Source organism: Diceros bicornis, chromosome 20, assembly GCF_020826845.1.
Source record: "Diceros bicornis minor isolate mBicDic1 chromosome 20, mDicBic1.mat.cur, whole genome shotgun sequence".
Taxonomy (NCBI): domain Eukaryota; kingdom Metazoa; phylum Chordata; class Mammalia; order Perissodactyla; family Rhinocerotidae; genus Diceros; species Diceros bicornis.
The window spans coordinates 22,463,899-22,488,201 of record NC_080759.1 but is presented as its reverse complement, the minus strand read 5'-3'; the positions used below and the strand labels follow the sequence as shown (position 1 = coordinate 22,488,201).

General features: G+C 38.4%; 1 protein-coding gene across 1 annotated transcript in view; it reads left to right on the top strand.

Annotated features, from left to right (window-relative positions):
• Positions 1–24,303, top strand: part of ITGA2 (integrin subunit alpha 2) — an 88,168-nt gene that overhangs the window by 19,590 nt on the left and 44,275 nt on the right. The window contains exons 2-6 of the mRNA XM_058564104.1: positions 3,425–3,545; positions 17,550–17,659; positions 20,102–20,193; positions 23,242–23,356; positions 23,530–23,657. Coding sequence (XP_058420087.1) covers positions 3,425–3,545; positions 17,550–17,659; positions 20,102–20,193; positions 23,242–23,356; positions 23,530–23,657 — 566 coding nt within the window. The remainder of the gene's footprint in view (positions 1–3,424; positions 3,546–17,549; positions 17,660–20,101; positions 20,194–23,241; positions 23,357–23,529; positions 23,658–24,303) is intronic.

Sequence of the window (24,303 nt, the reverse complement as noted above, 5' to 3'; positions counted from 1 at the left end):
TAGGTCCACACCTGGGATCCAAACCCGAGAATGCAGGCCGCTGAAGCAGAGCATGCCGAACTTAACCACTACACCACTGGGCCGGCCCCCAGGGTAAATATTTTTTGAATGATCCATTTATTAGTGTGTATAGACAGGTGGGCACAGTTGGAGGGAAGGAAACAAGATGAATCAAATGTGGTTGTTATTTTCCATCTGATCCAGTTAAGTTATGAGAACAAACATAGGAATATATTACTATAAGCATTAGTATTGCAAGGAAGAAATAGACATTGAATTAGATAGAATACTTACATAAATTTATATTTGCTAATTAGCTTTCATAGGCTAAGTGTGAAACGGTGACATAGACAGTGAACTATAAGTATATATTTGAGAAGAAATAAGTATAGTGAACTGAGATTATCCAGATTTATCAAAAGAGGCAAGGTCTTGAGAAGGATTTAAGAAGCAGAAAAGAAAAGATTTAGGGAAAATGGAATGAAGGAATAGTGATGGAGAAAGACATGTTTTGTGAAGAAAACGAGCAGACCCTTTATGAATGGAAATTCTCGACAATAAGGTTGAGAAGATGAGCCAGACCAAGACTCAGAGCTCAGCCACCAGTTGTGTGACATTGAGAAAAAAAAACATTTAACCTCCAGGAGTTCTAGTTTCCTTATTCGCACATTGGTAAAAATACCCAGGTTTTCTGTTTTACAATGTTGTGGGGATCAAATGAGTTAAGATGATTCTGAAATAAGCAGGGAGACATAAGCATCAAGAAATAGTAGGACACAAATTGGGATATACATTATGGTTTAAATAATACACGAAAAAATGCTGGAGGGAAATAACATTCAAATTAACTGCACTTGCATCAGAATGCTATGATTATGAGTGATCTTTTTCCCCCTAATTTTCTGTATGTACCAAATCATTATTGAAGAACATATATTAATTAAAAATTCATTTCATTCAACAAGTATTATCCTAGGGGCTGAGAAAATAAGAATGAATAAAAGAAACAAGGTCTGAGCTCTCAAGGAGCTTTGATTTTAGTAGACAGAGACAGACACCAAACCATGCAGATACATAAGATAATTTCAGATAATAAGTGCTGTGATAGTGGTGTAGTGATGGAATGGCGTGGGCTGCTAGATAGGGGAGTCAGGGGAGGTCTCCATGAGGAGAGCTGAGACCCATTTGAGCAAAGACCTAAATGATGAGTAGGTGCCAAGACATAAATGCCGAGTTGGGAAGAATGTTGTAGGCAGTGGGTCGAGCAGCTGCAAAGGCCATAAGCAGAATGAGTTGCATGTGTTCAAAGGACAGAAGGAAAGCCACTGTGGCTGGACCACAGTAAGCAAGGAGGGAGGTGGAAAGTAAAGTCACCAGATACACAAATGCCAGATCATGGAGGATCTTTGAAACTATGGTAAAGGAAATCGGATTTTGTTCTCAGTGTAATGGCAAGACATTGGGGTATTTTAAGCAGAGAGATGAAATGATCTGATTTACATTTTTTGACAATATTTTCTATATGTGTGTATATACATGTACATATCTGTATATATACATATAAGTGTATATTTACACATATATACGCACATATATAATAAAATTTAACTGTTAGATGATAAAATGAGCTCCAGTTTCCTTATTTCTGAATTGGTAATATATAAAAAATAAAATTTAACTGCTAGATGATAAAATGAACTCCATCATGATTTCTTGTCATTACATGATCTGCTGAGGTCTAACTAATAGGGTAAAAAATGATGTCATTATATATAGAGTCATATGAGGTCTTTCCAGCATTAGCTATTTTAAAAGTGAGAGCAGTTTGGCATCAACTCCCCAGGCTTTTACTAGTATGTTAGATAATTGGTAACATATTTAAATAGCATTTATTGAGCTCTGCACAATGGGGTGAAGTTTAACTGTTGATTGGAAGCACCAGTATTCTGAATGTCCTGGTTCTCAGGTTAATTTGCTGTTATTTCCTTTTGCATTTTATTTCCTCAAAAATAAAAAGGAGTGGTGGTGCATATGAAAAATAGACATTAAGGAGAAAATTGCAAATGTAGCTTTTGCTACAGAGAATTTCAAAATTATTATTGTCCTTCTCTTCCTGGCAGCACATATTTCTAAAAAATAATAAGCTGAGCTCTGTCAAGTGAACAAATCCGCAGCACAATGATTTTGGCACATAGAGAGGCGTGTTAACTACTTGAAGTCCCCCAAGCTTCTTTGTTGGCTTCATTATGCCTTTGGAGCTCTCTGCAGAATCTGCTCCCAGAAGTACGCAGGCACAATGGAATAGCAAGCCCTTTTCTTCCATCCTTTCGGTGCCCGAAACAATAGACTTATGAAATACTGTGCACTTTCAATGCTGCCCAGAAAGTGGGATATCCTTTGTGCAAACACATATTAATGGAACTTTGATGTCGGTTTTTAAAAGTCCACTCTGCCTTCTGTGTCTGCAAAAATAAATACTGATCTTAAACAGCGTGAAGCATATTCCCATCTCCACAGAGAGTGTTAATATCCACACAGCCTTCTTTCTCTAGAATGAAGGATGGCCAGCATTAATGCTATCAGTGTCAGAGAGGGAGACTTCATCAACCTAACTCTTTCCCCTCGCTCCCTTTCCAGCAGAAACAAGGCTTTTCAAAAAAGTCTGTCAGGGCTTTATCCTATCAAGGTCTTTGTTGTTTTTGAAAATAATTATCATTTCTTGAGCATTCAGAAAGAAGCATCAAAAAGCACTTTTGACAGTTCCTATGGGAAAAAAGATATGACATCTCCCCCTACATTTTCAACCTCAAAAATGATCCCTTCTGTAAGAAAGTGATGCAATTTTCAAGGAGCTGTGAATTTTCTACCTCCTTTGATGTAGTCAGCAGTGCTTTTTCAACAGACGTTTCATATAGAGTCCATTCAAGATCTTCAGGGGATTTAGAAGAAATAGAAGATAGCCTTCAGACCCTGCCCTTGGGTGGCTTAGAGTCTTGCTGTGTTAGAAAGGACAAATAGAACTAAAGTTACTTAAGAAGCCCTAGGGGTAATAGGTGGTTATAGATTTCACGCTCTTGAGTGAGACAGCCATGTGCTCAAATCCTGACTTTACCCTTATCACTTCCCACCAGTGAGATACACATTTCCGGAAACCTCAGAAATCTCTGCAAAACAAATATAATAATAGCAACCATCTTCTAGGGTTGCTGTGAGGATGAAGAGGTAATAACTCATGCATATAGAGTTCTTAGCATGGTGTCAGGGCCCCAAATAAGTACTTAAAAAGCAGTAGCTATTATTTCTTGGTAAACACTAATAAAGAGAATAATTATTATGTCAAACAAGTTTTTTTAAGTGGCCTTTGAGAATTATATTACAAATTTATATTCACAAATTGTAAATATGAACTATGTTTTCATTTTAGGCATTTTAAATTGTTGTATGGCATACAATGTTGGTCTCCCGGAAGCAAAGATATTTTCTGGTCCTTCAAGTGAACAGTTTGGCTATGCAGTGCAGCAGTTTATAAATCCAAAAGGCAACTGGTAAGAATAGTCTCTTCTTTATGATTTCAATAAAAATACTAAATAGATTTAATATTTGATTCCAATTGCTTGTTTGAATTGGTGCACAAATATATTATGAATGGGTAGCCCTCAAATATCCTTAAATGAAGGATCTTTCCTTGAGAGTTGATAACTCTCAGGTTGATAATTAATCGGATGGTGTAAACCTGGATAGAAAATTTTCTCTAAATATTCCACAGTGAATTCATAATACCAGTTTTGACCATTTAATAGACAGATAGATAGATACACACATACATAAATGCATAGAAACATAGATACATAGATTTGTCTTCATTTCTTATTCTGTAAACTGGTACCCACTGAGCTTTGTAAATGTTCATCTAGCTAATGCTGCCTTCAGGCCATTTCTAGACGGTAGAATTTTTCCCTAAATTTTCTGCTTCAGCAAGGCTTTGTCTACTGGCTTCATTCTAAGTCAGCCTTACCTTCTCCATTTGGTAAAGAGTCCTCACAAGCATCCATGCAAAATTTACAAAGGTACCTTTCTCTAGTGCATTTAGCATCTTTTATTTTTGCCCCAAAGGGCCCTCGGTTTTTTAATGCTATGTAATGGTTACATTTATATACCACTACCTTCATGGGTATGGAAATATATACCCCCATTGCTGGTTTAAGTTTCCCATAATAATAATAAAAATCAACTCAGGGGAAATCAGACGATTCTGAAAGTCGTCTTTAGGCAAGAGCTGTAGCTCCTCTTCTGCCAGAGTTGATGCCACTGTTGCACAGGAGTCCTGCCACTGGAACCTTATCTCCCTGTTGGAGCAGAAGGCTCCAGACTCACCCTGTAGCTTCAGATCCCAGATCCTCTAGAGCTCTTTCCAATGATTAAATGGGCTGTTGTTGGCTTATCAAATAAGAGCTATAATTTATTACCTTTTCTCTGTGTGAACTTATGTTTGAGGTTCTAAAAAATTAAGTTGAAAGAAACATTAGAATCCAAATTATTCACATTTTGGAGCATGCCTGTCTGTGTGATAGGGAAACAAAATGAAATTCTCACTTGAGAGGGCAGTGTGTCTCAGAAGGCATCTTGGAGGAGGTGAATCATGAGGTGGGTCTTAAGGAGTGGAGATGAATAGGCTGGAGAAGAATATTAACTAATGTGAGGAGACTTGGAAAGCAGTGTATGTTGCAGAGAGTTTGTCAGTCACTCGGAAAGATAAGAACAGGATAAGAACTGGTTGGAAACCCAAAGAGTAGCAAGTACTGTCATTATCTGGGATATGAGAAAGAGTGCATCGCCCACAATTATCTAATTAAGCTTTGATAACCATAAACCATGGTAAGGTCACAGTTTGACCTTGGAATCTAGCAGATGAAGTTGCTTAGGACCCACAATTCTACATATCCAGCCTTGATTCTTTCCTGAACTGTAGACACCCATATCGAACATCTCCACTTTAATGCCTAATAGACATATCAAACTTAACTGAGACAAAACAAACATCTGAATTTCTGTACTAGCTGATGAGGCCAAAAATCCTTGACTCCTCTCTTTCTCTCACCCTTACCTCGTCTCATCCATTAGCTAGTCCTGTTGACTCTACCACGAAAATACCTATGCTAATGGGCCATTTCTCATCATCTTTCTTGCTGTCACCTGATCGAAGCCCATACTGGCCATTGCAGGTACTGCTGTGACAGGTCTCAACCCATCTCCTGCCCCCTTCTTACCCTTCTTTACTCTCCTCACTGCAGCCAGTATGAACTTTTTACAACATGATTCGAGTAATATCACTCCCTCGATTAAAACTCTCTGTGGCTTTCCACTGCAATTAGAATAAATTAAAATTGCTTAAGGGATCTTCCATGGTCTGGTCTCAGTCTGTCTCCCCTATCTCAGATTTTATCCCTTCACCCTTATTCACTATGCTCCATGAATTCTGTCTTTTGTCTGCCCCTCGAACACACCAAACTCATTCCTGTTTCAAAGCTCCTTCTGCACATGGTTTTCTCCTGGAAGGAACCATCTTTCCAAGATCTTCTATTGGCTGGGTGATTCTCTTCTTTCAGTCTCAGGTCAAATGTCTCCTCCTCATAGAGACTTTTAGGACAAGCCCATCTAAATTAGCACTTCACCACAACTCTTGGTTGCTCTAGCCGTCTATGCTGATTTATTTTCTGTATAGCAGTTATTACTATCTGAAATGATCTGTATTTGTTTATAGGTTCATTATCTGTCTTCGGCCCGTCTCTGAGTATAGGGACATTGTTTTGTTCACTGGTGTGTCCTCAGAACCCAGAGTGGTATATAGAATTGAGTAGGGGATCAATAATTATTTGTTGAATGACTGAATGAAAGTCCTTTCCAAATGATTCACCTGAGGTACTCTACAAAGTGAACTATAGTAGATTCACTTAAGTATGAGCTGAACAAGACGCACTCTGATGGTCTACTTCATAAGCATGGCCTCGCTGAGGACAATCAGGGATTAAGTTTGAGGTTATTCTTTTTAAGTAACAATTTTTCTGGGTTGGGATAAATCTAAGAGAAAGAGCCACCATTAGTAATAGAAACTATTAGAGATGATGAGCCTATCGAGGATTGTAAGGCAACTTAACCACTGGCCACACTCCAGGTTGGAAGTTGAAGAAGAGAAAAAGGGACAAAAAGTTGACAGGAACCTAGCAGGCAAAGTCCTGGGAAGGTGACAGGCAACATTACTCCTTTCTCTCTCCAGGATTCTCTCTAAGCACACAAAACATTAAGACCAGTGTATTAGCAGTTTATGGTGAGATTCTAGTACTGATAGGGTTAAGTCAAGACCAGGGACATCAGACATTTCTAAATCCTGCCTGGGCCTTCTCATGACATTCCTGAAAGATATATAAACACAGGACAATGGCTATTGGGAAACAAGGCACCACTCTATTAATGACTGGGCTAGTGCTTTTAACTCCAGTGTAGAGCTTCCTGGTAAAATGTGGTATTAGGCTTATCAAGGCCTTACTTACTTCAATTCCATATATAGCTACCAGCTGGTATGAGCATACCCTACCACACAAGAAGAAAAGAAGGGAGGGCTGGAGGGCTAACCTTACCTGGGGGGCTAACCTTGTGGAGGCATGAAGCAGGAAGGAAAGAGAACAAAAGCTGGCCTGGCATGACAGTCTGCGTCCTTTCACTGATCTGGTCTTGTAAAGCAAAGAAGCAGAAGAGGCCACGTCCTGGATGTGATCTTCTAATCTACCACAGGCTGGACACTATGGGAGGTGCAGAAACTACAAAGCATAGACCTTGACTTTAAGGAGTGTGGAGTAGAGTCAATGAGGAAGATATTTATGCAGAGTAGGCAGCCATGAATAATGCCAGAGACATAAGTGAACCCCTTGTAGTTAATAGTGTATGTTCTTTTAGTGTCACTAGCTATATTAACTTGCTATTAAGAGCTCATTTTCTCTTCCCTAGGCCTGGGACACTAGAGGGACCAGGTCCCCTCCTGACCTCTCTCATTAGCCTGGCCTTGCCAAGGTGCCTTGCCACAGAGGGCAGGGCTGTGCAGGGTCCAGGTGAATGGGTTTTCCCACTCCAGTGCTGGAATGGGCCACAGTTAGGACAAGCAGCCGTCACCACTCTCAGGTTCAAGGAAAATAATATGAAACTTGGAATCCAGGATTGCCTATTTGTTTTGACAGTTGGCACTGTGCCCTTCTCCACTCCTAATTTATGACAATTGCACAGACATTATGGAAGTAGCAGATGTGGGAAGGACTGTTTAAATATTAACTTTCCTTCTAATACTAATCAAGTTAACTTTGGGCACAGAAAGTGGTATTACTGTGAATGCCCTTAATAAACTGTGAGTCTCTTTCTCTTAGGCATTATATATATATATATATATATATATATATATAAAATACACACACACACACACACACACGCACGCACGCACATCCCTTTCTCTTTACTCCCTTACTGCTTGTTCTGAAGCTGCCTTTTGGTAATTTTTTCCTCTGCTTACTTTGACTTTCTTTACAATCTGTCTTGTTGAGCCTCACTCCATCTCTCAGCCCTTTCCTTCCTTCTGACAACTCGCTTAAGGCTCTAGACTGAGTTTTCTTAAATCACACTCCACTATTTTTAAAGTACAACTTTAGCTATTCCATATGTCCTATGTTTCTAAGAATTTATAGGCATATTTTACACTGGGATCTATAAGGTTTTAACAAAATAATCTTGGTTCTTTTGCTAGTGTTATTTATTACGCTTCTATTATACTGTGGACTTTTACCCTAGAAATAGTGGTGATATGGCTGCTTTGAGAATTCTTGAATCTTTTTAACAGTCTCAGATGAGCTGGATAATTTTAAAAGCAAGATTACCTCCCACACAGAGCACCGGAGCGCCCCTCTGTCTGTAAGTAAAGTTGTGGTCTGTTCTCCCTTCAGTGTAGGCAGAGGATCATCTCGCCCCAGAGCCCTCATTTTATACACAGGATGTTCAAATGTAGATGATGCAATCCTTATCACAAACAATTATACAAAGGATTGAGATTTCCTGGAAGCTCGTGGTGATATGCACTGTTTCTGTTTGTCTAATCTGAAGGCTTTTTCCAAGAACAATCTGAGCTCATTATATGACTCAAAAACCTTAGAACACTGCAATCATTTGTGTGACGAGGACTGTCTGGGAATTGGGGTATTTCCAGTGGTAGAAATGTATTTTCTTGTTCCATCAAGGACTAGAGCATGCTTGTTCCTTAAGAAAAGAGGAGAATTATAATCAACCTGTGTCATGGCCAACAAAAATTTCCATCTATATATGAGCTTATATTATAGTTTTAACTATTTAATTAAGAAAAATTGTAATAAACCTCTATGTGTGTTATAACAGATTGTCTTACACAGATATGTCTGCAAGAGAATTTTAAATAAAAAATAAAGAAGAAACATTCCATTCTGTAACAGACATCAAAGATTATGTCAATGGCCAGCCCTGTGGCGTAGTGGTTAAGTTCGGTGTGCTCTGCTTTGGTAGCCCGAGTTCACAGGTTCAGATCCCAGGCGCGGACTTACACCACTCGTCAGCCATGCTGTGGCATTGACCCACATACAAATTAGGGGAAGACTGGCATAGATGTTAGCTCAGGGCTAATCATCCTCAAGCAAAAAAAGAGGAAGAGTGGCAACAGATGTTAGCTCAGGGTGAATCTTCTTCCCACACACACACACACACACAAAGATTACGTCATATAGTACATTGGTAATAACAAGACCTAGTCTTCATTGAATACTCTTTCTTTTCCAAACACTTAGTACTCATAATGACTCTAAGAGCTTTGTAAAATTATTCCCCCTTTTACAAATGAAGGGACTGAGACTTAGAAAGGTTATGTAGTTTGCCTAAGATTACAGAGCTAATAAGTAATAAACACAGGGTAGATTAACACAAAACCGAGATAAGATGTTCCAAATATACATATGTTTATAAGTATCCAAGGAGGAGAGTAGCAGAATGTAACTGGCATTTATAAAAAATATTTAAATATAATTTTCTTGTATGTAAACTTTATAAAGTAAGGTAAACTTCATTCAGTATTTTGAATTAAAAGTTGTGTTATGTAAAAGTGTTGCCTGGGCAGGGATAACAGTTAGCATCTGTCTTTTCATTGTCTCATGGACAGGGACTTGTCATATAAGTCAAGAGCCAGAGCACAAGGGTTTAACCCTCAGCTTCCCCACCACTAGCGGGGTGACTTTGGGAAAGTCACACCACCTCTCTGGAGCACAAAGAGTCCCATCTCTACCAAGCCAGAATATTCTGAGCACTTCTTGAGAGAATAAGAGTAAAGCACTTCAAAAACTCAATCACTGTGTCTATGTGAGGTACTCTCATGAGCCCTGTGTAAGAATATATAGGGAGAAAATCAGCATTCTTCATCACTAGTTCCTCCCTACTTCTCTCCACCGCCTGCTCCTTAACCATTTCTCATCTGTCGAGGATTAGCTTCCGTGCAGATTGGATTAGCTTCTGTCCATTTCTTCCTCTTCTTGGCGAAGAAGGATATTCTGATCCCTTTTCCAAAATAATCCTACCTTTGTCTTTCCTTATGGCCTTTAAATATTAGCCAATATTGTCCTTTATGTCTCTTTCTGAAGATAAAATTTTCTTGCCATTAGGTTGTCCTGGCAGTGCCACTTAACATATTTACTTCATTTATTCATAGGGTTTGCTTTTATTTTTAAATCCATGACATACATATTCCTTTGTTCCTTCCATTACATTTTAGCTATTTTCACTAACTTATAACTTAGTCCAATTTTTGATTCTGTGAAGGCATTAGAAGTCTGACTGTAAGATAGTCTTGCACTTTTTTTTTTTTGAGGAAGATTGGCCCTGTGCTAACATCGGTTGCCAATCTTCCTCTTTTTCTTTTTTTTCTCCCCAAAGCCCCAATACATAGCTGTGTTTCATAGTTGTAGAATTGTAGGTCTTCTTTGTGGGACGCTGCCTCAGCACTGCTTGTTGAGTGGTGAGTATGTCCTCGCCCAGGATCCGAACCGGCGTACCCTGCGCCGCCGACGCGGAAGGCATGAACTTAACCTCGACGCCACCGGGCTGGCCCCATAGTCTCGCAGTTTTAAATTTGAAAAACTTGTTAATATTTTTATAAATTATTATTATGCTATTCCCATATAATTAAACCACTGCTCAACATGACTAATAGAGGTGTGCAAAGTGGCACGTCTTCTGTCAACAATGACTTTGCCTTGGCCAGCAGTAGGGGCAGGATAAATAGGGAACCAAGTATCTTTGAGGACCCCACAGACCATCCTAGTGTTGATTCATCTACATTTGTCACCCCAGAGTTGTTATTTTTCTTCCACTAAGTTCAAGTAATCTTTATGGCTAATTCTTGTAATGGCTTGTGTTATTTATCATAAATAAAAATCTGTAGTAGAAAGGACACTTTAAATATCCCTTGCTCTCACTTGCTTCTCCCTTCCCCTGCTCTGGACACAAATCTGTGTATACCTACAAACACACAAACACACATACCCATCTTTTGTGACTTGCCTGTGGGATAGATCTGCTGCTCCAGAATGTCTGGAGACCTTCAATGATCTGTGAAAACCCTCCATGCCTCACCAGCTAGTCTTAAAATTTTAAGCTTTCCTTTATGTTAACATCTGAATGTCTGTTTCTGGAATAAAGTTCATTTACAAAAGGTGAATAAGGCTTAGACACGCACACCTTCCTGGTGACCGGTTGTTGTCTGAAACTTTTCCATCCATCCAACTCCATCTGAAGAGGGCTTTAGGGAATGCTAAGTAGCACAGGTGGAACCTGTTTGTTAATTTGTTTATGACCCATATGATGGGAAAACAATAAGGACTTCTCCTCTAGAAGAGTTCTAAGCAAACTTAATATGATAGGAAGAATTGGGGATTTGGAATGAAAGGACATCAGTGCAGATCTAGGCTTTGTGGCCAATTAGACACTTAGACTCAGTACCTTTATATGAAAATAGGAATAGTTATAACCCTTGACTTCACAGGCTATTTATAAGGATCAAAGGAGATAATGCACATAGAAACTGTTTTATAAACTGTAAAGCAGTTTACAAATGTTGCTTTTCCAGTTTTTATCATTGATAAAACAACCGTCTGCCAAGCACCTCGTTGAAAAGTATTATCTCATGGGCTTTGATTTATAAAAATGTGGTAGTCTTAAAATCATTCCTTCCCTCCCTGCCAGGGCCTGAGAATGTGGAATTTATAGCATCACGAGGCTTTAAATGGAATATTTCAGCTTTTGTTTTTAACTTCGAGAAACTGCATGTTGGATGAATCAACATTATGGAATCAGTTTTTATTGATTCATTTGCTTCCAGTGCAAAAGCTAATTTCCAGGGTTTTTATGAGACAGAACAATAGGCTTAAGATGTTTTACAAATAACTTGGTTGGTGGACTCCACATCAGGGAACTGAAAGACCTTGAGGGTATAGCCTGCCATCCCACTATTTGAGGAAGCGATCTGGCAGCCAAAGGAGTCTGAGGCAGCGTCATGAGGCTTAGATACTGAAACTGCCTTTCAACATATGCCAGAGAGTTTAACTATTAAATTTATAATAGCAATGTTTCTCAACCAAGAGCTAAAAATGAACTCTCTTTACCTGTCTTCCTCCTTCCTAGAGACCCACAGTCTCCACGGGTGACTTCTTTCCATCATAAACTCCTTTTACATTACAAGCAGGAAGCAGGTAGCCATATAGAACTCACTGGACCTCTCATGTTGTCAATGGCCTGGAATTAAACAATATAAGGAACAATATTTACATTTATATACCGTAGGCTTTGAAATTTCTCACATTAATGTGGGTATTGTATACAATAGCTTCTAATTTCAAGTAAAATATCTCCCTGGATGTCTGATACACATCTCAAACTTAAAATACCTCGTGCTGATCTCCTGAGCTCCCTTATCTCAAAATCTTGCTCTACTGATAGTATCCCCCTTATCTGATCGTGGCCACTCGGATCCTTTTAGTTTCTCAGTGAAAAACCTTGGAGATGTCCTTGACTATTCTTTTTTTTGTATTCAAAAGCTAACTTCTCAAGAAATCCTGCAGGCCCTACCTGCAAAATATATCTAAAATAAGACCACTTCTCACCACTTTCCTTCCACCAGCCCTTTTGGGGCCCTCCATCACCTCTGGCCTGGACTATTGCAGTTGCTTTCTAAATACTTCACCTCCTTCACCTTTGATACAATCACTTGATACAATCATTTTCAACAGAGCAGCCTTCACAATCCTTCTAAAATATGTCAGATCACATCACTACTCTACTGAAAACCCTCCAGTGGCTTTCTCATTTCACTCAAAGGAAAGTCAAGTCCTCACAATGCCATGCAAGTCTCTATGTGATCTGGCTCCGTTACCAATCTGATGTCATCTCCTACCACTTCCCACTCGTGAGCTCTGGGCCAGCCAAAGGCCTTGTGCACTTGCTGTTCCCATTGCCTGGACTACTTTTCCACCAGAGTCCTATGGTTTACTTCTTCACCTCCTTCAAGTCTTTGCTTAAATGTCGCCTTCTCTGTGAGGCCTTCTCTGACCATTCTAATAAAGATTTCAATACCCTCCACCCACACTCCTAACTCTATCCTGCTCATTTTTCCCACAAAGCACTGCTCATCATCACCATATGTTTTACTTACTTATTAAATTTATTGTCTATCTTTTCCCCCTAGAATGTAAGTTTCACGAGGCCAGAACTTTTTGACTGACTTATTCACGGATGTATCCTCAGTGCCTAGAATCGAGTCTGGCACATAGTTGGTCTGGCCACCACGTACTGCCTCACAGGACACACCATTTGTATAGGAATGCTACCCTCCTCGAGTTGTGCAACCTATCAGCCCCATGGGATCTCAATAAACATTTGTTGAATCAAATCAAAATGTTTTGCCATAGTATTTTAAGTATACGTCTGTCAACAATCTCTTGAAAAATCTCTGGTATTGAAGGAACGCTTGGAGAGTTTAGAGACTCATAGACCAAAGGAAGATATTTATAACAGACCCTGGATTGTGGGTTTAAAACTACCTACACCACCATAAATACTGTTTACTAACTAAACAAAGTATTTTGAATTCCACTGGAGGTGGGCAAATTGGCTATGTTTTGGAACTCTACATAATCACTATTTTCCCACAAGATAATTGAACAGTAAGTGTTATTTTAAGTAGTCTTGGAAGAATTCCCAGTTTCACTGTAGGAAAAGAGAAGTTTGTGTCCTGGGATTTTGTTTTGTTTTGAGAATAAGCACACACGCCTGTTCATGCAGCTCTTTTGTCTGGTTGTGACTAAGTTAAATCCATTCCTTCAAAGAGGCTTTGCCATCCTTCGGCAGGTTTACCCACTAACTTATCCTCTTTCCCACCTTTGTAACATGCTCTCCTGGCATGTTTCTTCCTGCTACAGCTGATTACGTAAAATTTTACAGATAAATATATCAGCCTCCCTCATCTTCCTGTCTGATTAATTTAAGAATTTCACAATTCCCTCGGAGTAGCCATTGGTGATGTCATAGCCTTTCCTTATGAGAATGAGTTGTCAGGAACCAGGATTTCACCGAGGCCTCGGGGTGCAAGTGCGGAGGAGAGTCTACTGGAAACGTTGCCAATAAATGAGGTGGGCAGTGGTTTTTGAAACACTGTCTGTAGTCACTACCATGATCTGTAGGCTACTTACTAACGTGGTTCACGATGTTTAAAGAATGAGTCATATATGATAAGGACACCTTTGTTGTTCTTCAGCAGTCACCAGAAAGGTCTGGCTTCGCCCAGTTTTCTATTGCTTTGTGTTAAGAGTTTAATATGGCATAATACTGCCAGAGATTTATATGTATTCTTTGAGAGAATTTCAAGTTCTTTCGCATCCTTCTTAAGGGGCACACAACTGTGCAGATACTTGCTTTCTCTTCTTCCTGTCTGATTAATGTAGGAGGGCCGTAACTCTCACAGTGGTGCTGGAGGTGTTGTAAGCCCTCCAGAGCCTCGAGATTATCAAATCCTGAAATCTTTGAAGAGGTGGGAGGAGGTGAGGGGGAGACTGTCCAGGGAACGCTTAGTCAACAGAAAACACCAAGTAGCCTTTTGAGCTACTGTTTTCATTGAGAAAACGGGTAGCTAGTGGTGCGGCTTTACTTCTGGAGGCTCTGAGGAAAAAAATGGTTAAATTTTAGATGAGAATCACTTAACTTTACTTCCTCAGTGTGTTTCTCTTGGGCTCTGGTGAGGATGGAGGGGAATGTGCACCACAGACGTCCCCCAATGACCACATTTGGTACTATCTGAACATACACTGTTCTTCCCAGCATTGTACACAGTACAGCCTGGGCCCCGCAGTGGGGATGTGTTCTTACAGCGTGACCTTGGCTGGTGTCCCTCCCCTGTGCAGCCTCCTTATAAACCACACAGCCAAACTCCCCATCACTGTAGGTGTGGCCTGGCCCTCAGTTTCCAGTTTCTACTCCTTGATGATTCGGGAACCCAAGCCACCTGTTCAGATAGTTTTCCCAGTCTGGGCCCTCTTTCAGCAAAGAGGAGGAAGGACAGACTAAGGATTAAAGGCTTGGCCTTCAGAATCAGTTACACTTGGCTCTCATTAGGCGTGTGAACGTGAGTAAATTGCTCGTCTCTCTGTGTCTCAGTGGTTCCATCTGTAAAAAGGAGATAAAATAATCACACACTTGTTTTGCATATTAGATAACGTTTGGAAAGCCTCACACACAGTACCAGCTGTTGTAAGGTTTGCTGTAGTTAATATCAGTTCCCAGCATGCCGAGGGGCAGAGCCACACTTCCTATTATAGTTTCTTGCTATAAGGTGCTATTTTGTTCCCTACAGGATCCACAGTCAGCTTTGGCTTAAAAAAACACAAGTTTGGTGCAGAGTAGATATGTGGAGACTGAATCAGGAACAGCTGACGGAACAGTGATAGTATAATACTTTCCTCTCAACTTGGTTGAGTTTTTTCACCTCTTTTTTTTTTTTTTTTACTTTAACTAGGACAAAAAGAAATGCTTCTCTATAAGAACAGAAATAAAAATTGTCTACTTAACGTTTCCTCAACCAAAAGAGTTCTTTTAAATAATAATGTAGAATCATCCATTCATTTGTTTTTTCATTTATTCGTACAACAAGTAGTTAGTCAGTGCTGGGGGCACACTGCCTACCCCCATGGACCTTTCCTCTCCAGTGGGGGATTTAGTCAGTAGGCAGGCAGTTAGAGAGTAATGGGATAAAAGGGCCAGGGAAAGGTCAGAGGCTATGGAAGTACTCAGGAAAGCCACCTTGCCCAGATTTGGAAGAGCCAGGGGACTTCCCGGAGGAAGTGGGCTTAATGGGAGTCTAACTAATGAGTAGAACATTGCCAGGAAGGGAACAGTATGTGTGAAAGTCTAGAAGCGAGAGACACTCTGAGTTGGTGGAGGAACTGAGTTTATTATGACTGAAATATAGAGTTTTAGGAAGGTGCATGAAAAGAAACGGGGTTGGAAAGTAAGCAAGAGCCAGATTATCTCTTTACTTTTTTCTTATACTTTAAGAAGTGTCCTGCACACAAAAATCCAAGATAATGCTGTATAGTACCACTGTGGAATGAAGACCAAGGACTCGTAAATGTGGAGAAAATTCAGCAGCTGGAAGACAGTTTTCACCATCCAGAGTCTTCATATGTTTCCTAATTTCCTCTGAGTTGTCATGAATGTGAAGAACATCAGATATGCTCAAACATGCATTTCAAATCCTACTACTGACTCTCCCCCTCCATTAAAATGACTATTGGGACTTACTAATATCTGACACTTAGATTTCTATCTTTTTCAAAAACTTTAACGTATGTGCCTGGTATTATTATAATTCTGTCTAAAGGTAATATTTTAACAGGTAAATTATGCTAAATTATCTGCTCATAAGAAGACAGAAATCTTTCAACTCTACCCTTAATGAAAGTTAACTGAATTAAAGTATTCTAGAATGTTCTATAAAATATTAGTTTGAGACTAATAGTACAAGATGAATAAGGGGAGAAACTTATTACCATTAACTGTCTTTCAAAATAATCCATATTTTTCCCTTTCCATGATTGTTCATGCTGTTCCCTCTGCTAAGAATACTGACTACTACCTTCGTCCTTCAATGTCCATTTTTGCTTCCTTTGACCATTTTAATGTTTATTCCAGAGGGAAACTTATTCATATCTTTTTGTTCACTTGTATTATTATTATTTTACTTGTCATGCATTTTAAACAGTTGTGCTAGATTTAGTAGACAGGAGTATGCCTTAGTCTTGTTTTATGCACTGTAGCACTTAGCATGGGGCACGTGTTGTTTAATGGATAATGAAAAAATATTTATACAGAAGGCTATGAAACAAATTATACAGAATTCGTTTCACAGATAGATAATCTAATCCTTCCCAACTTTAACAAGAAAAAAACATTGAATCAAATATGCTTTCTTAGTAACTAGGTGCTGCTGAATAATTAACTTGCTGTAGTTTCTAAAGATCAGACTCTTACATAGAGTCTTTCTGTCCATTCTTCTCTGTCCAGAAGTGTCAGGTGAGTGGTTCTACAGGGAAATGCATAGTCTCCAGTTGGAGAAGCTCTGTAGGAAGTGAAACTAACCAAAGGGAGGATGTGAGCACCAGTCTCTGATCTCTACATCCTATAGTCTGGCTATAAACATGTTACACATAGGGAGAGCCCCAGTAGTATATTTGCAAAGGATCCCTGATATAGACAGTAAACACAAGCCACTTAGATAACCCATCTGCTCCCTAAGTAAGTTAACATATGAAAACGTTTAGGGCACAGAAAGCACTCAACAAATGTTAGTTTTTGCTTTTGGTTTTAATATTATTTCATTCTTTAGAGCTATACTGACCACTATGTGCCACTAGCCACATGCAGCTACAGAGCACTTGAAATGTTACTTGTCTTTATTGATATGTGCTCTAAGTATAAAATACACACTGAATTTCAATGACTTAATGTGGAAAAAAGAATGTCAAATAGCCCATTAATAATATTTATATTGATTGCATGCTAGTTTGGATATATTAAGTTAAATAAAATATATTATATAAGTTAATTTCACCTGATGCTTTTTATTTTATTAATGCGGGTGCTAGAAAATTTTAAATTACGTATGTAATTTTACTCACATTGTGGCTTGCATTATATTTCTGTTGGACAGCACTACTTTAGAGAGGCCTCCCACGATGTTGTGGCAGGACAGCTGTATTGCAGACATTCAGCAAGGATCTTGATCAACAAAGAGGAAAGGAAAATGATCAAATTCTAGCTGAACAAATATGAACTGTTTACTTGTTAAAAATTGAAATTAAATGTATTTTTTTTCACTGTTTTGTGGTCAGTCTTATCTTTAAGAAACTATAGCTAACATTTTATGGCTAATGAAAAATAATTCCTATTTCTAGGTTACTGGTTGGTTCACCTTGGAGTGGCTTTCCTGAGAACCGAATGGGAGATGTGTATAAATGTCCTGTTGATCTGTCTACTGCTACATGTGAAAAGCTGAATTTGCAAAGTAAGCGGTAATTAGCAATGTGATTTTTTACAAATGACAAAAATCTCAATTGTCATATACCTGAATGAAAAACAACAACAAAACCAACCATAGTTCTGTCTTAAGGAAATATAGACAGCTTATTTTTGCCTTTATTTCTTTAGTCGTATGGGGCCAAATTGTATCCAAATTTCCAACACAGTTTGAAGACATAATTTAATAAGATGCATGGGAAATATTTTGCCTCCTGGAACATCTACTTTCCAGACTATTGGAGGGACCATCTACCCTCCAGAATTATTTTGCTGATTACTTACAGAAATCTGAGGCTATCCATGCCTCTCTCTCTCCTCAAAACAAACCATTAAGTATAGAAATGTCAGCACTAGGGCTGATTTTGGAGGTGCTGAGAACACTGTGTGTTTCTCATCATATGTAAATGATTTTATTCTAATAAAAACATTCACAATTTGGAATTATTTGTAATTGTTTGAAATTGCTGTTTTAATTATCCACATCTCAGATGCTTTCTGTTAATGCAAAAAGTTACTAAAGGTACAAAACTGGAAAGCTAAATGAATCATCTTTCCACACCTTCCTGATGCAAGTAAAAAGTTACTCAGTTTGATCATCATCACTTTTCAAAAAAAACAAGCACTAAGAAGTCACAGAGTTCTGAAGAATTAAGGCATGAATTAGGAAAATACAGTGTTATGGAAATAAAGGAAAAAAGATTCAAAAATAATGGTTAACACTTAGAAACAGTGCAGGAGTGTTTCTTACACATCCCTGTATACCTAATTTCTAGCATAATTTCTGGCATATAGTAGGGGCTCAATAAGCATATTTTCAGTGAGGTAGAAGGAGTATCAGGGTGTCAAATGCTACGGAGGTTGAAGAGTGTGAGGACTGAGTAAAGATCATCAGCTTATTTGTGGAGGTTGTAGGTGATCTAGATCAGTGCTCCCAAAACATTTTGAACACTCACCATATGTATACAATACATGTATATACATATGTAAAATTTCTAAAAATAATAAATATATATACATTAGGGTTGAGTGCTAGAAAATTTTATTATATAGTTTAAAAGTTTTATTATATCACCCCTAAAGTATCATATTTCCTCTAACATTTGAACATTCACCCCTAAAGTATACTTTTTTAAATTATATACATGTACTGGCATATTATCTTTCAAAATAAAAATAAATTCAAAAGAATAAAAACATACACATAGAAGTTCTATTATTTTCCTTCTGTCTCAGGAAATCATATTTTGTAACTTTCTTGCCTAGAGTATAAATCCAGTATTATTGAGGGGAGAAAATAGATTACAGAGAATTTAGGTGCGGGTGAGTAGTGAGCAAGTACGGGGAGTGAAAGTAGACCTGCATTTCCAGAAGTTGAGTAGAGAAGGAGAACTGGGAAAATAGTTTCATGGAGTAGCAGAGTTAGGAGAAGATTTTTCTAATAAAAAGGAGATGATCCTGTTTGTAGGGAGAGTGGAAGGAGGTGATAAAAAGGGAGTGATTTTTCGTCAAGCATAGAGTTAACTGGGTGGAATTAACATCACTGGTACCTGGGAAAATAAGTCTTAGAAAGAATGCTCCCTTCTCTAAGACACAGGAAAGTGAACAAGTAGTTCTAAGAATGACCTTTGGGTAAGGATGAGAAAAGCTGAGACTACCCTTCGAGGGTGACTGTCTTCTCTGGAGAGGACAGGCTATTCACAGATATTGATGGGACTCTGGTTGAGTTGGGAGGCTTGAGAAGAAGGGGAAAGTTGTAAAATGGTCACCCTGAGGAACGGAGGATAAATGAAAGTAGCAAAGTTGGCTTGGCAGAGATTAAAGAACATGAGTAAATAATGATATTATTGAGGAGAACTGCAGTGTCCAATAGCTCAAGAATGGATACAGTGGATGATGCCCTAGTTCAGTGGGAGAGAGGAGGTTGGAGACATTTATTTATTATTTTACATGGCTAGTATCGTGATTTCCTTTTAAAATTTACCTGCTATTGTGTTGAGCCAGAATCTACCATACGGCATTTTGTGATAACACTTTAAGGATATTTTTACTGATTCAGAAAAAAGCATTAGATAGAGCCTTGGAAATAGCAGAGATGGCAAACTTGAGACCAAATGGTGTCCTCAGATGTGTCGTGTTTGACCGGCACTTTGAGTTTTAAAAAAATTTAAATTTAAATGTCTATAATTTGTGCCCTCTGCAGACCCCACCCCGTAATATCTTACATTCTGCAGCCTTGCACATTTAAGTGAGCTGTCGGATCACTGAAGGCATCTTATTTTCCTACACTTGATCACGTAATGTGAACACCTGGACATATAACACTAAATTCAATGCTACACATGAATATGAGTGTGTGTGTGTTTTTTAAACAACTTTAAATAAATAGTGAAGATTTAGTCACTTTTTAAAATCTTTTTCCCTTTGAAAGCCTCCACGAGCATTCCCAATGTCACCGAGATGAAAACCAACATGAGCCTTGGCTTGACGCTCACAAGGAACGTGGGAACTGGAGGATTTCTCGTGAGTATTTACCTTTCAAATCCTCATTCCCCTCAAGAAAGTATGAAGTCAGTGTCTTCTTATCATCCCTCCTATCAAATCTAATCTTGATGTTTAAATATTAGAGCATGCTTTTGGATAAATCATGCTATGTGGATACCCAACGTGAACTAACAATCTGTTGATGTGTATGCTTCTTAAGATACTCAGCAAGACCATCGCCACAGAATGATATGGAAAAGGGGAGCAAAAGAAACAGCGATTCTTTGCTCTTGGAAAGTGTGCTTAGTATTTGTTGATAACAGCTGAATTTCAGGTCTCGTTTTTACTTCCTGTAGGAACATTCAAGAGAGGTATTACTGATTCAGAAAGTAGGCTTCAAAGCTAAAAAGTATTTTTGTTTTTAATCATTTCCTAAAACCATTGGCTAATCTGGTATTATTTAAGGTGTGGCTCAGTCTCTTATCTTATTTCGTGTTAACATTTACTCTCATTTAGTTTCTAGAATGCTGTGAAAAGACATCACAAATCAGTGAAATAGAATGCCATATTTAACTGGTGTTCTGGGAACAATTAATTGGTTAATAACTTGCATATCCAAATGCACTTTCAAGTGGATTAAAGAGTTAATATAAAAAACTAGAAGAAAATGGAAATTTTCTGAAAGAGGGAAGAATTTCTGAGCTTAGAACTAACAAAAAATAATATAGGAAATAGTTGAAAATATTTGACTATACAAAAAATGAAAACCATCACACACCAAAAAAAAATTTTAAAGGCAAATAAAAACCCATTATGTGACATTTCTGCCAGCTCATATAGGTGTATCATAGTTGTATTGCCGTGTTAAAATCATCTTAGAAAGCTTAATTTAACTTTACATTAGTTATCTATACCATTGGCATGCTAAGTTAAAAGCCCACGTGTATAACTGGATTATTCCAAAAACATAATCGATTTTGAACAGTGTCATTCTACTTTTACTAATAGATATTAGTATTCAGACAGACTTTGGTACCACTAAGTAAATCAACTACTGCTTATAATGTGTGTTCCGTCAATGCATAAGTGAATATTGCAATGAATCTTCATGGTTTATGATATTCCAAAGTCTTTGTTATAGGGTTGCTTTCATCTTTTGTTTGCTTGTTTTTAAGGTTGAATAAATTTAGAAAGAGGAACATATTGAGATATAGGGATTATGGACTGTGCTTCAAAAGTTTTAATCTGTAAATTCAGGTAAAGTAAAATAAATTTGCAAGAGAATTTGATAGATTAATTTGGCAATCAATGTAGCAAGCACAGAGGGAGGGAGAGGGGGAGAGAGAGAGAGAAAAGAAAAAGAAAGAAGAAAGAAAAAAGCCAAAGTTTCCTTTACATACCTAAAAGGTCAACATCTTAAGATACTCTTAAGAATTATGTGGAAAAGACTGACAATCATCACATTTTTTTGAAACTTTTTAAGTTCTGGGCTTAAAGCAAGAATGTAGTTTTGGCATTAACAATTGGCATATTCTAATTTCAACTTCTTAATGCTGTTTTCCATTGCTTTTAAAACAAAGAAAAAATCTTTTTCGAATACCTCATGAGTTATTATTCTTCAAGGTGATAAAAAAAACAATTTGGGGATGGGGATCTAGGAATCAATAATTGGAATCTGTTATGTGGTAAACTACCGAGGGCATCAGTCATGATTTTCCCCTAACTAATTGGCAAAATAAACCAGTTTTATAGGGGGAAAAACTATGCCCTGTTCATTGAGTGTGAAATATGACTACAGCTGCTTGTCCTCTGAGCTACCGACAATTAAACTGGGTCAAATAAATTCATTTTTTGTTCTCCCAATTGCTTTTTGCAAGTCAACACTTTTTTGCTTAGGTTTAATAATTGATCCACAGTTTGCCTAATGTTAAACTTGGTAGATGTTTTTTAAGATCTTGACTAGACTTCTCTTTCCCATTTTTTTTCCTTTTACATCTAGCAATTTTAATATTATTTAATCTAGTATTTCCCATGTTATTTAATCAAGAGTTCTTGGCATTTGAGGGCTGCTCAAAAGGGGAGATTTGGGGTTGTGTTAATGGAGATATTAAGAGTTGGAACACATATGATGTGGGCAAGGAGACAAGTACCGGTCTTGATGACTGAAGGTTTTAGGGAGAGAAAACAGGAGTCTGAAGTCCTCAGAGAAATACTTTATAACGAAATTTAAAACTGGCAATTCATGAACCTCATTTGTGTTTGTTTAGCTCATAGAGTGTTTTTTTTTAAACTGAATTTTGACACAAAACTTGCTCTCTCTGACTGTCCTTGAAAATTTGGGGGATCTGGCAACACAGGGGCTGAGTCACACCAGTTACTGAGCAGGAGCCGTAGTGGCCTGCCCCATATATAAGGCGTGGGCTCTTCATCCACCTTGACGTCTATAGCTGGCCCCGAGCACTCTTCTGAGGTTCCTGCCTGGCCCTTGGGGACATGTGGGTTTATGGTTTCTGCTGAATAGTGTAAATGGAAGGGACAGGAGGAGACCTATGTTCAAGAATGGCAACAATAATGACGCTGGCTAACAGTTATATACACTTGCTATTTACCCAGCACTGTTCTAGGTGTTTTATATCTATAGACCCAATGAATCTTCACAACAACCTTAAAAGATAGGAGGTATGATTATCCTCATTTTACAGATGAAGCACCTGAGGCCCTGGTAACTGAGACACAAAAAATGAACTGTGCACTCATTTTTCTCTGGGGTTTTCTCTGAAAGAAAAGCACCCCTTTCCTCTAGCTTGGTAGGTGACCTGATGGGCTTCTCCCTACGCTGACACCTGCCCTGACAGTCTCAGTGCCCCTCCTCCTGAGAGGCCTGCCACTGGGCACAGCACATCGGCCACCTTCTCCCTCACTTGTTTGCTCCAGTGCACTTGCACTCAAAGCCATTTTGTCAGTTTTGAGAGTTGACGATTCCTAGTATCTGGTAAAAGAATAGAAATGATTTCTGAGTTTCACAAATGGAGAGGTAGCGGGCTAACCTTTTCCGTGTGTTTTGTCATTGTTCTCATTTCTTTGAAGACATGTGGTCCCCTGTGGGCACAGCAGTGCGGGAGCCAATATTACACAACTGGTGTTTGTTCTGACGTCAGTCCCGATTTTCAGCTCTCGGCCAGCTTTTCACCTGCAGTTCAGAGTAAGTGACGAATGTGCAGAGGGTCTGAGCAGGGCCTTACAGTAAAGGCGGGGGAAAAATTTATCAAGTGCCAGCCAACCCCTCAAGTCTATTTTACTGTAAGTCTCATTTTTGTATCGGTGTCAAGTTTGACTCACCTATGGAAATCTGTTTCCTTCATCCTTCCTGTGTAGCCTGCCCTTCCCTCATAGACGTTGTGGTTGTATGTGATGAATCCAACAGTATTTATCCCTGGGATGCAGTAAAGAATTTTTTGGAGAAATTTGTACAAGGCCTGGATATAGGCCCCACAAAAACACAGGTATGGATGTCAATAATACATACACTAACCTATCGCTTTCTTTCTGAGAAAATATTGTTGGATATGAGGTCTTCATTTTTGCATTTGTCAAGTCGTCATATTAAATGCATTTAATGGTAATCTTGAAAGTTCATTGAAGCTTGTACTACATTGAGTTTTTCCGTCTATGACTTTGCCCAATGCCAGTCTTTGAGCTTAGATTACTATTTCTGACACAGCCATCAGATATGGGATATAACATTTTCATCCTCTTTAGTTGTTTATCTTTTCATCCTCTAACTCATGAATTTACCAATACATTTTAAAATCCAATATGTATTTTTTTGTTACTCACACTTGAACTGATAATGAATTCCTTTTGTTTACTTCTTGCTGGTAAAACAATTATCCTTGAATTCTGAGATTTTTGTAAATAAGTCCATAGACAGCACAGTTCTACCTTTATTATTTTAGAGTCTTTTATCGTATTCTAGTCTGGTCTTCCTTGTTTTACACAGGACAAGTCTTTTCAATAATTTTGTATATCTCTCTCTGTTTTAATTTTCTTTTCTATCTTTTTGAGGTAGGCAACCAAAACTCAGGAGCAGAAGCTTCAAGCTTCTGTAAAGCTGAATAGCATTTATTTTTTAAAGTTTTGGGTTTTTTC